This window comes from Fringilla coelebs (assembly GCF_963513975.1).
Source record: "Fringilla coelebs genome assembly, chromosome: 13".
Taxonomy (NCBI): Eukaryota; Metazoa; Chordata; class Aves; order Passeriformes; family Fringillidae; genus Fringilla; species Fringilla coelebs.
The window spans coordinates 12,599,914-12,617,048 of NC_140039.1; the positions used below are offsets into that span (position 1 = coordinate 12,599,914).

Sequence of the window (17,135 nt, forward strand, 5' to 3'; positions counted from 1 at the left end):
CTCTTTTGCTTTGCTTTACCTTTGCACCAATACCAGTCAATTTTCTTTGCCTTCTTCTTAAACCTATGCCAGAAATGTTAGTACCCAAATGTAACACTTTCTAAAAGAAGCTCCATGCCAGCATCCCTGTTTCCCTGTGCCTGCTCAGTGGCTTAGACAAAAGGGCCAGAAAGCAGCAGGAGAGCCAGTCATCCTTCCACGTGGATTTGGGAGCTGTTCCATAGCAGGGATCACAGGTAGGAAGCCTCTTCTCTGCCCCCATCCTGCTCACAACATGCCACAAACTACAGTTCAAACAAACCAGTGGGCAATGAGCAAACTGACACGTCTACTTTCCAAAGAATAACTCGACCTCTCCTTTCCTCTCTCACTGAATTTTCCTGTTTATTTTTCTGAATAATTGTTCATGAGTGTTCACACCATCTGTGCTGTGCACTGTAAGCACAGGCTCCTGTGGAATAATGAATATTTGATCATGTCATTCAAGGCTAAAACAAGATTGCAGGGTTTAATTCTATCATTTCCCAACTGCATGGTCTCAGCACTTTTCATATAATTTTTTAATATAGTTAATACGGAGCTTTTACATGTATTTCTAAAATATAAAATGGGCTAACTTGCAGATTTTACATAGAAATACATTTCAAGAAGTATTTCCAAAGAAAGTGAAGAGATCTAGGATTTTGTTCTGATCCATTTTCGAATGAGCTGTGAAGTTCAGGTGGAGTCTGAAGTTTGGCGATGTGCAAATCTATAGTTCTGGGTCAGGTTCATTTTACCTTTCCTCTGTTCTCTGCCTTCTGAAGAGCAGCCCCTGTGACCACAGGGGAGAACTTAAAGCCTGAAGCGTCAAACCCAAACAGAGACAAGCACGACGCTCTTGTATTAGTATTTCTAGTGTTTTTGCCTTTTTCTCTGTTATTTGTCACGCTGCTCATGCCTCGAAGGTGGATGAGTTTGCTGGGAGAGGCTGGGGCGGACCCGCTCGGCGCGCCGGGAGGAGGCGGCGGCGCTGCCAGCTGGCCCCGGAGGGGCGATGGCATCGGCTGCTCTGCCTGCTGCGCCCTTTCTGCTCGGGGACATCAGACACGGGGCAGCGAGAGCGAATTGCTGCAGGCACACGGGTTTGGGGCAGGGGAGCACATCCAGGCTGCTGCTCATTGGGAGGCGTCTCTGCTGATGCCGAGCCGCCTGCTCTGTCAGATGGGGAGGGGGGCTGCGGGGCAGCCTGGCTTTCGGGACAGACCGTGGAAACACCTAACTCGTGTTGATGGTGAGGTTAAAGGATTAAAGTCAATTGACACCCCAGTCAAAATGAAATTTCAGCCTGGTTTTTTCATGTGCAGTGGGGCAGAGCTGTGCTGAGCTCAGGAGCCTCGACAGCCCACGGAGGGACAGGGGTCTAACCCCTGATTTCTTTACATTTCCTGCTCTAGTACCAGTGTCTCCTGGCAAAATAGCAGCTGCTCTTGTGATAAATGTAGAACGTGACTTATGGTACCACCCCTCCCTTTCTCTCACACCCTATGCTTGATATTTCCTCCAAAAAATTTATCTGTGAAATCCTTTCCCTGAGGCATTGCAAACAGATATTGGAATACTATTTATTTATTAAAAAAACAAACAAACAAAAAGTAGCAACAACATAAAAACCCTTCTGCAAGGCTGTTCTTAGATGTGGTTAATATTACAGAATCTTGTGCACCAAATCACAGTTTATTGTGGAAGTGGCTGTTTTATTCCTGGTGTGTAAAATTACTTAAGAACAGAAGTAGCTTCAATGGTAACTTTCTCTTTGAAGGCTGGACTAGCTCAGTTTGCAAAGTCTGGTTTCTAGTGTGAATACCTGCTTCCAAACTGGATATGTATTTGAATATTTCCATAACTAAAAATCATTATTGTGTTCCAATGAAGGTAGGCAAGTACAAAGGAAGTAAGCTCTTTCTTCAAGTAATTTCTCAAGCAAATAGTCACAGAGAGAACTATTCAGCCAGTTTTAGTCAAGATTTTTGCACTTTATTTGCCCATCAAATACTATGTATTGTTTTCTAGCTTAGATGGGTTTATGTATTTCAACACCATTCTTCAGGCAGCTTTTGCTCATTTTTGTTGAACATCTTCTAATTCCTACTTTATCTTGTAATAAGATGTTCAAAACTGAGCACAGTATTGTGGCTACAATTTTTTCTTCCCTTGTAGTCACAGTGCTCTTAGTTCCATAGCCCAAAATTTTACTGGGTCTTTTCTACTAATCTAATTTATATATAATCATATGTAAGTTGGCAGGCTGGTGCCTATTGTACTACGTTAAAATATCCTCAAAGAATGGCTCAAAGCTCTCCCACTTTTCTGTGGGAATAGTGATTGGTATTTTTTCCATTTTTAATATTTTTGCTACATTTTTAACTGTGCTAGGATATCCATGACTATTTCCTCATTCATCTAACAATTTAAAATTTCATAATTCATGGTGATTTCACTTCCTATATTTATACTCTCTTCCAGATCAGTGTTAATGTCAGATGAAACAGAGCCCAGCATCCACTGTTAGCCTGTGCTCTCCTGTGACTTGGCTCTGCTAGCCCAGAGTGTGTTTGATACTCTTTGCATGCTCTTACCCTGAACTTGTAAATCAAAATAAGACCTGTTAGCTCACCAAATCTAGAGTCTACAGGTTGTTCATCAATGCAGTAGTTAATTAGCCAACTGAGAGTTAAATTGTTGCTGTGTGTATTTTGTAAGATAGAGGAAAAATTCTACATCATTAATAACTGTGAAAAAAGACAAGTACATGTTTTAGCCCCAAGCTCTGTGGGTTTCCTAAGAGCACCAGGCAGCTGTGTGGGAATTGTGCAGAAGTCCCAGCCCCTCGTGAGGCTGCTGGGGACTCCACTGTCACTGCAGCCATTTGACTGTGCTCTCTTTTCCCTGGCAGGTCCATGGGAAGTGTGTGTGCAGACACAACACGGCAGGAGACCACTGTGAGAAATGTGCTCCGCTCTACAACGACCAGCCTTGGAAGCCAGGAGATGGGAAAACAGGGGCACCAAATGAATGCAGAAGTAAGTGGAAGGAGTTTACTGACCCAGGCTCTCAGGGTGAGCACCGCTCATAACAGCAGGCAAAGCTCCCCCACAAAGACTTCTGTGATTTACAGTAATGGTGCCATTACAGAAACTGGGGATAAATTGTGGTCACTGATGGAGAATTTCAGTGTGCAGGTCATTCTTCTGCACTGGGGCTATTGGGAAGTGGAATTTTCATGTAGCTACACCCCCTCACGTTCCAGGTTCCAGCAGGGTTTAAAATACTGCCAGATTGGTTTGGAAAATGCTCCCGTGATGACTGTGTCAGTTGTAAAAGCCTGAAGGACATTCTCCTGTCCCCACCAGAGTGTCGCTGCCACAGCCACGCCGAGAGCTGCCACTTTGACCTGAGCGTGTGGCTGGCCTCGGGGAAGCGCAGTGGAGGCGTCTGTGACAGCTGCCAGCACAACACGGAGGGACATCGGTGCCAGAGGTGCAAACCTGGCTTCTACAGAGACAGAGGGAAGCCCTTGTCTTCTCCAGACGTCTGCAAACGTAAGTGACCACCTTATACGAGGCGAAAAAATGAATAGTGAAAGAATCATCAAAAGAACAAAATCATTTCTATAGAATCAGTAACTCCTACAGAGGTAACTCATGAGTATTACTATATTCTCTTTGTATTCTTTTGCTAAACTACAGGGGGTTTTGATCAAAGATGATCATCGTGATTTTTTGTCTCTTTGTCCCCATGTTATGACACTTTTTTTTGGGATAACAGATTCAATTCTCCAAATGCATTCCTTCCTGGGGAAAGGTACATTCTTCTTGTGTTTAGTTTTAAATTAATATGGTTCCTTTTCTCTTGAGGCACATTTTATTTACCTGGAGTTTTCTTCTGTACCTCTCAAGACTGTGTGAGTCTATGTGCAAGCTATTGGTAAATTCCATTTGTTTGTGCAACATCTGTGCACATAAATACATAAAACGGATGCAGAAGATACAGGAGGCCTGGAACTGTGCATACTCCCTTGGAAACAAATACATCAGAACTCAGACTTATTTCCAGACTCTACAGCTGTTATGAGGTGCTCTGCCCAAATTAATTACATCATTAACACTTCAGCAGAATGTGTTAGGGTGTGTCTCTGGCACAGAGGCACTAATGGCTGCACATAGAGGATGTACAGCCTCTGGATCAAGTAGTTTGCACCCAGCCAGTCTGGCAAACAGCCCAAATCTCCCTCACTTAAAGTAAACGTTTCCTGAGTATTCTGCCAGGCTTCACATGTCTGATTCTATCTCACATCTGTTGAGAGGTTGCTATATCCAGCAATATACTTAATTTTGTTTTTTCCTTTGGATAATTTTCCTTCCCCACAGCTCACACATCAGTTGCCAGCATAGAGAACATCATCCTCTGTTATCTGACCTCTTGCCCACTGACATAATGAGCTTTTGAAGCTTTTCTGACCCTTTTAATATTCTCCAACATGATTCCTCTTAAACATTCAGGTTGCTCCTCTGATTGTGAGTCCTGTGGTATTACTTCAACTTTCTCTGCCCAACATATCCACTGTTTCTGCTCTTTTGCCTTCTTCCCACTGGAACTTGGTGACAGCAGACTGATTCCACGCATCTTTTTCTTCTGATTTTCACAATGTTCATCACAGAACATGGATCAGCAGACAGGGCAGAGGGTGAGCTCATCTGGCTCACCCTGTATTCTCTAGTGTTCTGTGGTGGCCCCTTTCTAGTTCTGTTTCTACTCTGAGGAGATTTGCTACAGGGAAATACTGTAATGAGAACAAATTGTTATGCCAGAAGATTAGCTTTCAATCTCATAGCACCTGTAAGAATCTGTGTGTGAACTCTTGTACTGAGCAGCAGGGAGATGGTGCAGTAAGCAGCATCATGTGTAATACTAGATAACTGCTAAAGTCAAGGAGCACTGGAGAGCAGCAAAGAGGAAAAAACATTGTTTGAAAATACAGCCTATCTGTCTGGAAACCTTAGAACTGTTTGCCTAGATGAAATCAGACCTTGACTCTACGTCTGCCTCTCTTGTCTGGTCTGGTTACAGGTCTCTCAGTAACCCCTGCCAATACCCTGCATAGCAAGAGAAAAACTGTTCAGAAATTTACCTTGTTGAAAGAGCTTTATTCCTGTTGTGCCAGCCAAACACAACAATGTTCTTTTCACCTGGGAAGGCGCTGCTGCCAGCAGAAGGCCCCCAAATGCAGTCGTCTCCACTCTGAGTTTCATGCTCAGGCCTAGAGAGCTGCCATCCTGCATTAGTCACTGAAAGTTATATGTCTTTTCTAGACTCCTTGTTCTGTCAGTGGAGAAACAGAGGGATCTCAGGAGAATTATTTATTGCAATCTAAGGTAGATGCCTGAAACAGATGGACTGAACTGCCCTCTAAAGCATATCTATTTCCTTAAGAGGTACTCTGGGTCACTAGACTGCACTAGAGTTTCTCTTAGCTGAGATGAATTTAATGGGTTTGATTCACCAGCAGAGGTAAGCACGACCCTATCTGTGAATGATTCAAGTCAATGGGACCTTTCTCAGGGTGTAAAGGCATTCATGAATTCTTGCCATATCAAGATATAAGGAAAGGGCATTGCAGCTCACTTGGCTTTTACAGCAGCTGTGTGCACAATGCTTGTACCTCTGTGGGAATAGGAGGAACTCTGGATATAACTACAGGCTTCAGAGAAAACTGGGAAGGAGGTGGTTAATCTGTCACTTTTCACTTTTATTTAAAGAAAATAAGAGAATTCCCACAATAAGATTTGACCAATTCCCATAATAGTTAGCACTTTGTATGATGGAAGACCTGATCCCCAAGCACTTCCCCATGAGGATTGCAGGCAGTGTGTAGTGCACACTTTGTGTTACAGTGCACCTCTGCAGAGAGTTTTCAGGGAACACTTCACTACTTTGGGTATTACCAGAAAATTATCAGCAAAACCAGAAACATCAATGGAAACAGGCTTTGGTTAGAACAGGCTCAGCTTGATAGAGGGAAGGTTTTTCTTCCAGGACCATCACCAGCTAACATTAAACTGCAAAGCCTCCAGCAGGATAGAGGCACTCTTCTCTATACTTTAGGTTGCATTGCCAGTAAACCTCATCTGGTATGGTCCAAGTTGTTCAGGTTTTGTGACCCTAAAATCACCTCTGGTTCCTCAGTAAAAAAAGTTCTACTTTGAGCATTGTTAATATATTAGACAATGAGACCACCAGATAGATTTTTGTCATACCTCAGCCTGCTGATTATAAATTGAAGAGCTGCCACTTCTGGATTAACATGCTTTTTAGGATTTAAGTATACCAATTCCAGGGCATCATCTCACTTTGAGAAATTCATGCAAACAGTGCCAGACTAACAACACTAAATGAAAGACCTGCCCATTGAGCAAATGTTGAAAAGCAGTAATAAACTGCAAACAGCAGACTGAATGGATGGTTTTGGCGAGAGCAACCTAGTGCCCATCTTCCCATTTTGAGCTTAGAGGGAAAATAAACCTTCAATGGCAGATGAAAACTTGACCCTCGTGTACAGCATATACTGAGCTGGGAAAGGAAGTCTGATGAAAAAGCTGAATGAAATGCTGTGCTAATCCCTTTGAGAAAGCACGCTTGAAGAGTGCTCTGCCATCCAGAGCAAAGTCTAGGTTCAGCTGTGACATCCCCCTCAGGCTCCCAGAAAGTTAACAGGACACTGCTCAGACCCAGAAACAGTCTTTAAGCATTAGTCATAATAATGAATAGCATTCTCTCTTAATCTGCTCCGAAAAAAAAAAAGTTGTATAACAATTGGATCTCCTGACACTATCTAAACCACCCTTAGCTGGCCCTCCAGTGTGAGACTGCAAAGACATTCCCCCAGGAAAAAAAAAAAAATCTACAGAAATTTGATATGGAATTGTGAATCTGCTATTCCTTTTTGTCTGCAGAGGTAGCCTGCCTCTGATCCCTTTGCTTCTCCTGTTCCTATCAGCTGGGATGAATGAGGGCAGGGTCATGGGCAGAGCCTTGTTTGGACACTGCTTAGATCTATATTAAAAAGGAAAAAAGGCATGAAAAGATTCCCTGAGCAAGGCACACACCTGCCTGTTATTGAGGGTGACAACACAGGATTAAGTAGTTTGTATATAGAATTGTATGGAAGCTTTGACTCAAAAGCCTAATTGTTTCCTAACCAATGGCTAGAAAAGCTGCTGTATCCTTGGCTCTTTCCTGTGGCTTATTCCAAGGCTTAAGGGATCCTCCTGAAATGGCACCATCTTTTGTACTCACCCTTTGCTTTGCTTAAAAGTAATGCAGACATGTAGACCCATTAAGAAGGGTCTCCAGGAAAACAAGCTTTTTTACTCAAAGACCGAGGCTAGAAAATTAAAATGTGCCCAGACGCACATGCACACACACATGGTCTGAAAGGCTCTGCTTCTCATCCTTTTACTTCTGAGCAGAGGGAGTGAACTTTTAATTCTAATATCACAAAGGCCCCATCACGTCTTGGTTCAAAGTCTGTCTTAATCAGCCCTGACCACACACAGAGCTATCTTATTTCCTTGATTTAAGAAACATCATTGGCAGAGTCTATCCCCACACCTGACATGCTTTAAAAATCACACTGGTTTGATCATATACTCCCAAGATGCACATGTATATATTTCAGACTCAAAAGACTGTTTGATTTTTTTTATTTTGCCTACTCTTGCCAGTCTGCTCACAGCTATATCTTATGCAGTATTATTAGATAAAAGTTTAAGACAAGATACCTCCTAGGCCATTGACTTACTTGGAGCACCTGGTATTTTCTTGTAAACTGGGACCATAATGTTACAACCAATATTATATTTTACATCTGTGTCTAATTACATGGGGAAGACAGCTGTGCTGAGGGCAGACAGATTTATTAGGGACTTGAGTGGGGATTGCAGTATGAATTATTCATTTTTCATTATTTCTTGTCTCCTCCCTTTTACAGTAGTGTCTGACAAAAACTTGCAGTGGGAGTGAGACTAAAAGGCAAGAGGATGTTCACGACACTCTGTGACCAATAGGCAACTCTAAAATAAAATTCTGTTTTTCACTATGCTACTGTCAAAGGGAGAACCAAAATAAACTGCCCAGCTCCGAGCCAGGATTGTCTGCACACCGTCCCTAACATAATTGATGATGCCTTTGACAAACAAGACCATTGTCACATTGGCTGCTGTTTTGTTAGACAAGGAGGTGGATGGAGAGAAAATGAGGGTTTGCCAAGAGAAAATCAGTGGGAAAGGGTTGTCAAATATTGGAAAATGTTAAAGGGTAAGGTTTTGGAAACTTGCTTTTATGTTTCTTTAATAGTGAGGTTTATTTGCAAATCCATGGTACTGTTAAACAGATAAAAACCCAGTCATCCACAGCTGCCCCTTCAGCATGTGACATGTGGGCTCTTATTTTAGGAGTTACCTTAGATCACAACTGGGATTTTGGCCATAATACTCTGGAAGCCAGACAATGTACCCACCCAAGCTGAAATGCTAAATAAACACAGACTGAGTAAAGAGTTTGCAAGCCACTTGTATAACTCATCTGAAAGTGTTGTACATGTACTGATTCAGCTTGCTTTCTGATGCACCAGAAGCTCTCCCAGTTTCTAACTGGAGAATATGTCCCACAGTTCATCTGGGAACTTTATTTTTACTGAACTCTAGCCCCAAAACAAAAAAGGCACTTTTGTTTTCTGCTTCCTCATCAGCTTTCACCAGTGCTTTCAGTCACTGTGCTGTAACGTTCTCTCTTCGGAATAGGGTAGGAGAAGTTCTCATCTTTCTGAATCAGGTTCCAGTCTCAGCTGGGGATAGGGTGGTCTAATGATGTGAGTTACCCATCTGTTAAATGACTCTCACTGATGAAACCCAAAAACTAGAAATAAGAGGGATTAAGACAGACCCAGAGGCTGCAGAAATCTAAGGCGTTTTAAGTGAAAACTCCACAGGCAGATCCTACATATTACAATATTACAGTGAAAACCCTCCTGGATTCAAGTGACCCTGATGTTGGCAAACTCTTACTCCTGGTGTCTCAAACCTGTCTGCAATGAAGGAAGGGTGTTTCCCGTCCTTATCTCCAAATCTATGACATCCATTGTTTTCAGTGACTGACACACTAAAAGTCTCTTTTTTAGGGTGATGTTGTCAGCCCTGCAAAAATGGGGTGGGGGTGAAATCCAGTTTAGCAGCAAAAAATCAGACCTTCCTTTGAACCTGTCAGGACTAATGAGCACTTCAGTGTTCCACCTGCTCTCCAGAAGTGACAGCACAAGCCCTGGGTTTGCTCCCAAAGTCGAGGCTGCTTTGTGGTGAGCAGGCGAGGCTGCTGCCCTGCGCCAGCCCGCCCATTGTGCCCAGCACATTGCCCGTGACAGCACGTGGCTTTTCTGTCCCTAGGCTGTTGTGCTAGAGTCCCCTGAGCACAACGGGCCCAGATCCATCCACAGCAGTAGAATAATATTATTGAAAATATTGGCATAAAGAACACAGGGCATTGGGGAAAAAAATTACTATATGGTAAGCAGATCATAATTGAAATGCCCTTTAAACAAAATTGCTTGCCCTTGTTCTTGCACTATTTTCAAAAGGTATTTTTCTTTTCTGAGTTTCAAATTTGAGGTTGCAGATGAAAGTGAATCTATGCCTGCTACATTTTAAATTTTCTTTAGTCATATATTTGCCCCTTTCCCCTTGGAAAGTGATGTGTGGGATCAGAGTGTTCATTTAGTCTGTTATTTGTGAGCTCATGAAGAAAAGTAGTTTGATCAGAAACAATGATGGGCAAACTTCAAAAGCTTTGGAGATCGTGGTTGGTTCAAATAAGCATCCAAAAAGGCTGGCCTCTGATCCAAGCTATCTAAACACCTTGGGTGTCCAACATTTAACTGAAAATCTCTGTAAAAGCAAGCCTTAGCTACAAGATTTTTATTTCTGCCCTCTTCCAGATGGATGAAGTAGTGATGCATTACCTTTTCAATCTGCTACAAGTAAAAGTCAGGGCATGCTGCTTTCTTAATACAAAAGAGAGCTGAAATAAAAAGGCTTGAAGTTCAGCTCAGTTCTCATTTTGATCAAACTTGTCTGAACATCAGAGTGGGTTTGTTTACTGCTTGTATTTTACTTCCGCAGAGCTGCTGGCATGAGGCTTGGCCATCCCAGACAGGTTCTGCCCTGATGGAGAGGAGTCAGCTGTGCTGGCTCGTACCTCTCTGTGTATCCCTCCCTGATGCTGTCGCATCAGGAATGCACCAGTGGTGTGGGATTATGACAATTTATTGTCTGTGCAGGAAGAGATGCCCACAGGGGCGGTAACTATCTGCTTTCCTGCCAAATTGCCTTGAGTTGCTAGGCTGGCGTGAAACTGGCAACACTATTTGAAAGATTTCAAGGTTTTTCCTCCTATTTGCTCATCTTCAGCTACATGTAAAATACATCTAGTAGGTTTAGAGGTCTTCTCCCATTCTGCTAACCTTCCTTGAAAAATATCTGCTCATGCATTTGTAAAAGAAAAAAAAATCAGCTTCTTTAAGCACACACAGTACTGCATGGTGTGATGTTTAGCACTTAAGAAAGGAACTGAAGGAAATTTGTGCATTCTTTAGAGGCAGAAATTGCAAATATGTTTCAGGTCATCTGAACCACCTGTATAATCTGCATCTACCCCAGAGGAAACAGCAATTTTGTGATCTCTGTGTTTACAGGGAAGGCAATGTAGGCAATACCTATTAATCTTTCCCTTGTCCTTGCTAGTGAAACTTTTGCAAAACACTTTTAAAGTGAACTACCTTCAAGCCCCTTTAAAAATAAACACACAGAGGAGGCTTTCTGGTATCACTTGAAAACCCTTTGTAGCCATGATTTGTGTAGTAGGGAAGAGCTGGCTCTCATACACAAATGCTCACAGTTGTACTTGTTCTGCTTTGTCTAACAAATAAAAAAGAAAAAAAAGAAGTGAATGTAGGCTGAAATGCAACATCTACTAGTTCTGACTTAAAACTCCTGAGCATGAGAAAGAAGGTACAAGTTTATCAGCCTTGCTAAAATGTCACTTAAGCAGCTGTCCCCATGGCACTTAATTTGAATTGCCTTTTGCTGTGTGTCCATAGCCTGTGCCTGCCAGCCCATGGGTTCAGCCAACACCACGTTCAGCAGCAGCTGGAGATGCCACCCCCGGACAGGATTCTGCTACTGCAAACCAGGAGTGGCAGGTCCCCACTGTGACAGGTGCCTGGTGGGCTACTGGGGCTTTGGAGAAGACGGCTGTCGGCCCTGTGACTGCGCCAGAGACTGTGACCAGCGCACCGGGACGTGTTTCAATGGGTAAAGAAGCCCTGCTCTGGGGCACTCTGAGATGGGACTGTGTGAAATGAAACAAATTCTACAGAAATAACAAAAATTGGAGGGTGCACAGGCATTCGAAAAGGTGGCTGTAAATCATAAAATGTTTTTTAGGTTACATTTGCACCTTTAAGACCACTGCATTTTCCAAGGCAATCTTGAACAGATAAATCTTTGCAGTAATAATAGGCATTTCCACAACCTGATGGAAGTATGCGCAGGGTCTTTAAACACATCTTTGCTTTGGAAATAGATGGAAGAGTCTGCCTCTCATCTGTGCCCAGGGTAAAATGATTTACTGAGCAATTGCAGTTCTACAGGTTCTGCAGCTGTCCTCAGGTCCCAGTGACATCAACAAGTGGTCACTAAGTCACATAATTCCCTAAAAACAAACATAAGCAAAAAAGGCCCGATTTATAGGTACTTTAAAAAATGCTAAGTCAGCAATGGGAGGCCTGAATAAAAGCCTAAATAGACCTTGTGATCTCTCTATGTGCCATGAAGTCTTGCTCATATTTGCACTCCCAACCTGAAGCAAGCAAGCTCATCAGTCTGGGCACAGCCAAAGGCAGCTGTTTGTTTGTTTGTTTCCCTCCCCTGAGTGCCCTAAGGCAGTGCTGTGGTTTGTGTGTCCCCCAGCTATGACAGTGAGCCCTTCTTTAACGTCCCCATCGGGGGACGAATCCCCGACCTCGTCCAAACGCCAAGCAACGAGAGCGAAGAGGAGTGGAAATGGAATGACCACGAGCAGGGATTTTCTGCACTGAGGCACCCAGGTACAGCCCAGAGTTTGGCAACATTCAGTTGCCAGTTCTTTCAGCCCTCCACCCTGACTGGGTCTGCTCCACTTATCTCCAGCTCGTCTGTAGTATTTAAATAGTTCTCAGTTTTGCCTGCCCTGTAAAGATCAGTACTTGCCATCACTGATGGCTTGGCAGAGGTAACAGTGCCACTTACTGCATAACTTGAACTTTTCTTAGATGGATACTGCCTTAACACCAGGAAGGATCAGCATTTCTTAGGTTATGGGAACAAAAGTCTCATTACTTACATGATTTACAGCTGGATCTGATCTCTTCATTAGGATCAGTTTATTACCTGTACAATAGATCTCATGTGGGCTGCATTTTACTTGACAGTGCTGATCAGATTTCAGAGTAATTATTTTATCATATAACAAGAAACACATTTGCAAATAACTGAGCTCACTCTCCACCTTATGAATAAGATTCATATAGATTATAGGAACTATAGATATCTAACTTCATAACTGATGATTGTTTGCTCTTTTCTCTCTCATGTCCTGGTTCTTCTCCAACCTTTTGTGTTCCGGGGTTTCCCTGGTAGAAAAGTGTGTGTGCAAAGAAAAGGTGCTCGGGAGTGTCAGTGACTTCTGCCAAATGAAATATGCCTATGGTAAGTGGGCAGCATGCCCCCAGGCTATGATCATTCCACAGTGTTCCTGCTATGCATATTGTTAGCTGATAGCTATGAAAAATGACAGGATTGGTTAAGTCCTGAGAGGTAGGATTTCTTCTGCCTTTTTTGTCTAGTGACACATCCTGATCAGAACGTAGAAGCATTTTTCAAGCAAAGCTCTGTAGTGTCTCCTTCCCACCCAGTTAATTTACCTCTTACAGCACAAGGGTTGGTAGAATAATAACTGAGTGGAATGACTGGCCTCTAAATCAAGAAAAAATGATAAAAAACCTCACATCTGAGATGTCCTTGCTTTTGCAGTTATTATGCAAGTTCCAATAGCCATGCTCATTTTCCAAGACTGTATTTAAAACTGTTGTTTATGAATACCTGGTTCCTGCCATCACATGAAGCAAGAAAGGAAAACTCTGGGATCCAGGGGTTCGATGTGCTTCTGGCAGGTGACAACAAAGCCTGCTTGAGGGGCTGATCTACATGAGCCTGTCATGCCAAAATTTATGGGGTCCTACTAAATTAAAAAGAACAGAAATTAAACATGGCAACCAGGTGTTGGACCGCAAACCAAAAATAGCTCTTCTGGTTTGTTGTGCAGTTGTGGAATTTTAGTCGTGACATGCCCGATAGGAAACTTCTTGACTTCCTTCCTGGAGACAGTTCCTTCTCACAGGACAGAATTTTTGAGAGGCCAGTGTTAAAGCAAAACACTAACGTTTTCTAACTGGAAATATAAAGTGTAGAATCAGTGCTTGAAATCAGACTGGTAGCTGCTGGCTGGGGTTTTTCACCCTTCCTTTTGTATACATACAAGTGCCTTCCTAGAATTTCCAAGTATTTTGACATCAACCCATTAAAAAATAGTTGCTAAATGACAGGGTGAAAGGATGAGTTAACTACTTATAAAGAAAAATCCAGTTTCTATTGCCCAGATTTATTTAAAAGATCCATCAGTGAAGTGGACAAGCACTGTACTTTCTGTACAACTGCACTTTGAGGGATTTTTCCTGTCTTCTTTCAAGGTGTTAAACTTCTTTTAGCAGCATTAACCAAAATTCATTTAGAAATTCATTGTTGGTCTCTATTTGGATATGTTTTCTGGCAGTAATAAAAGCAAGAATCCTGTCTGCTCATGACAAAGGGACCCATGCAGAAGTTGTGGTGAAAGTGAAGAAGGTCCTGAAATCAGGCAAAGTGAAAATTGCCCGGAGCAACAGAAGCATTTACCCAGAATCCTGGACCAACAGAGGCTGTACATGTCCCATTCTCAATCCTGGTAAGGACAAAATATTCACTGGGGGTTTTGCTTCCCCTGTAAACAGTGCTTAGGAATATGATCAGCCTTTCTGGGGCAGCATCCTTTGATTCATGCCCACCAAAGCATGTTTGCTTTCCAGCTCACAGTGCTCAAGGAGGGTGTTAAAGGCAGGAGGGGACCAAAGGCATGAGCAGCAGCTGCCACATCCCTGCAGATCTGTGTGCAGAGCCTCCCTGGAATGAAACCAATTTGTAGCTGTAACCCCTAAGCACAGCCCTGACACCAGGGAATCTGTGTGCCCAGGAGCCAGCAATGACAGTATGCACATGGATTTATACACATAAGATGGCACATGCATAAGCTGGATGAAATTGGCAAAGGTGCTGTATGCCAGATCCATATGAAATAGAGAAATTCTGGTTTGGTTCTTTCTTATTCTATATGCTAACTAAGGGTTTTTCCCTTTTTCTTTTTTTTCTTTTTTTTTAAACTAGGTACTGACTATCTTATAGCAGGCCAGGAAGACTCTAGGACTGGCAAACTTCTTGTGAACATGAACAGCCTGGTGAAACCCTGGAAGGCATATTTGGGAAAACAAGTATCAGATATTCTTCGAACTGGATGCAAATAATTTCTGCTTCAGAAATGACAGTGCTGGACTTTGCCTTTTAGTAACACTGCAGTGAAAGGTGTAGTTAGTTCATGCATTCCCATTCAACGTGCTCCTAGCTGAAGCAAGGAAAGCAGACTTGCCATCCTTTCTTTCATGTGCTTAGACAGGAAACTTGGGACATGACTACTTTTTTTTTTAAAAATGCACAGCCTTACAATACAAAATTACCAGTGCATCACATATAGATCACAAGTCAGTTCTTTACTTGAGCTTGATTTCAGACAGAATAATTTTACAAGGCAAAACTAAAGATATGGACTAGTGTTTCCATACTTCAGGTCAGGGTCTGATATTAATATGCATAAACTGCTTTCATAATACATTCATTACTGGAGTGTAATTTTATTTATAAGTGACCACTGAAAGGCAGCAATTTCTTTCAGCTTTACAAGTGGCATAATACTAAATAAGCATATAAGAGAGCTCAAACTGATTTCCCATCAGACTGCAATTATGCCAATATAATGGGCTGCTTTCTAGAAGACAATATTATCCCAATGCCTATCAGAAACAAACATGTGGCTTATCTTGGGACAGTGTCCTTTAGAGATGTGCATCATGTATCATCATGTATCATCAATGCTTAGTGCTGAGCTCTGCTGCAGAAACCACCTTGGCTCAAACTCCATTCCAAATCCAGCTCTGTGTTGTAGTACTTAGTCTGCAAAACCAAAAAGGCTTCAGCAATAACTGCAAATAAGCCTTAATTATAGGAAAAAGCCAAAGTGTGAGGAACTAGCAGCTGCTCTAATGTTGAAATTGTGACACTACAAAAGCCACAAAGCAGAAACAGGAGGTAAATGGATTGGCTGGAGCATGCATCAAATGAGGTAAACTGTAGTTCTGGGAGAGCAACCTGGCTATTCCAACTGTGCTCAAGACCACTGGCCTTCGATTGCACTTAGTGCTTTCATTGTGCTCTATTTCTCTTGGTCACACTTCAGGGTAAGATGCTGAAGCTCTGCTTCCTTCCCATAGTGCCTGAGGATTATTTCTCCCTCTGCAAAAGTACAGGAGTGGTAACATCGACACTCCAGGTAAAATTAGTTCTGCTCTGCAAAAGCATTATTTCTAAATCAATTTTACCCTTTAGTAATCAAGAGGTAGCTACTTAAATCCTTCCCTAACACAGAATTTTGAGGAAATTGAAGTTTGAGATGTATGTCCCCCATTTAATGACTCACAACCAAATGAAGTTGGTTGGAGCACTCTCTCTTCAACTAATCAAAAATCACAATGAATGCATCTATATTCTTTCAGGGAGTTACAGAGAAAGAAAAGCATGCATGCTACTTTTGCATGTTTCAATTCCATGTCCAATTCTTAATGCTCCTAGGGAAGAGAAGATGTTTTCATTTAGCACTGTCTTGACTGGTAAGTGGGACACCTTGGGACCCTAATACTAATGCAGAACAACAGAAGTCCAGCCTACAACTTAGGCCATTGTTTTGTTCTCTTTACCAATGAGAATGTAGACATTCAGCCTCTTCCATTCTATTTACTGCTATTTTACTTTGAATTTCACATTGATTGAGCAGCAGAAATATCCTCTGCCAATTTGGAAATGGACGACAGGCATATCTTTAGGAGAGAAAAAAGGTCCAATTTGTTTCTCAACAGGATATAAACAGTGTTTCTAGTGTTTCCTCCTCCCTCCTTTTCAGGAAATTTCCCTTCCTCCACTGCTTTCCCCCTTTCACATCATAATTTATTTGTTGTTACCTAAACGGGTATCCAACAATGTGGCATCTCCAACAAGCTATTTAATTAATGCAATAAAACACTTTTTAACCAAGGCATTTGGCAGAATTTGAAATGTCAGACTTATGAAATTAGGAGCCCAGCAACTGCTTTCTTTACTGTCTCCAGAAATTGTCTCACAATAAAAAGATTAACTAGTTCTCTTTCAAATATCAATAAAGTCCTGTACATGAATTTACAGTCTGATCTCAAAGGGCCTCTAACAAGAAATGAAATTCAAGTGTAAGCTTACAATTAAACTAAAGAATGTGCTTTTCAACAGAGGCCACTTTACTTGTAGGGGATCTTATTTAATGACAATGAGGATATTTCCATGTTGGTTTATAGTCAGCATTGTATTAAAGCAAACACACCTATTCCACTTTTTGTGCCAGACTGGTGGTTTTGTGGGAAGGGTAAACATCAGCACAGTTCTCTTCTGTCAATAAAAGTTATTTTTTGACACATTCATTTACTAGCATTACTAGCTACTGCTAGTAGAAATACAACTAAAATACAACTTGGAACCACAGATTAAGAAATCAAACACCCGTTTTCCACACAGCATCCAAGGGAATGACTGCACTGTGAGGGGATGCTTTAACTTTCT

The 17,135-nt window shown here is 42.1% G+C and overlaps 1 protein-coding gene across 1 annotated transcript in view; it reads left to right on the forward strand.

Moving 5' to 3' along the window:
- Window positions 1-16,535, forward strand: part of LOC311158663 (netrin-4-like) — a 44,718-nt gene extending 28,183 nt beyond the window's left edge. The window contains exons 4-10 of the mRNA XM_084214231.1: window positions 2,936-3,062; window positions 3,393-3,581; window positions 11,189-11,402; window positions 12,060-12,196; window positions 12,768-12,836; window positions 13,960-14,130; window positions 14,607-16,535. Of these exons, the coding sequence (XP_084070357.1) occupies window positions 2,936-3,062; window positions 3,393-3,581; window positions 11,189-11,402; window positions 12,060-12,196; window positions 12,768-12,836; window positions 13,960-14,130; window positions 14,607-14,743 (1,044 nt within the window). The 3' untranslated portion in view covers window positions 14,744-16,535. The remainder of the gene's footprint in view (window positions 1-2,935; window positions 3,063-3,392; window positions 3,582-11,188; window positions 11,403-12,059; window positions 12,197-12,767; window positions 12,837-13,959; window positions 14,131-14,606) is intronic.
- Window positions 16,536-17,135: the final 600 nt, after the last annotated feature.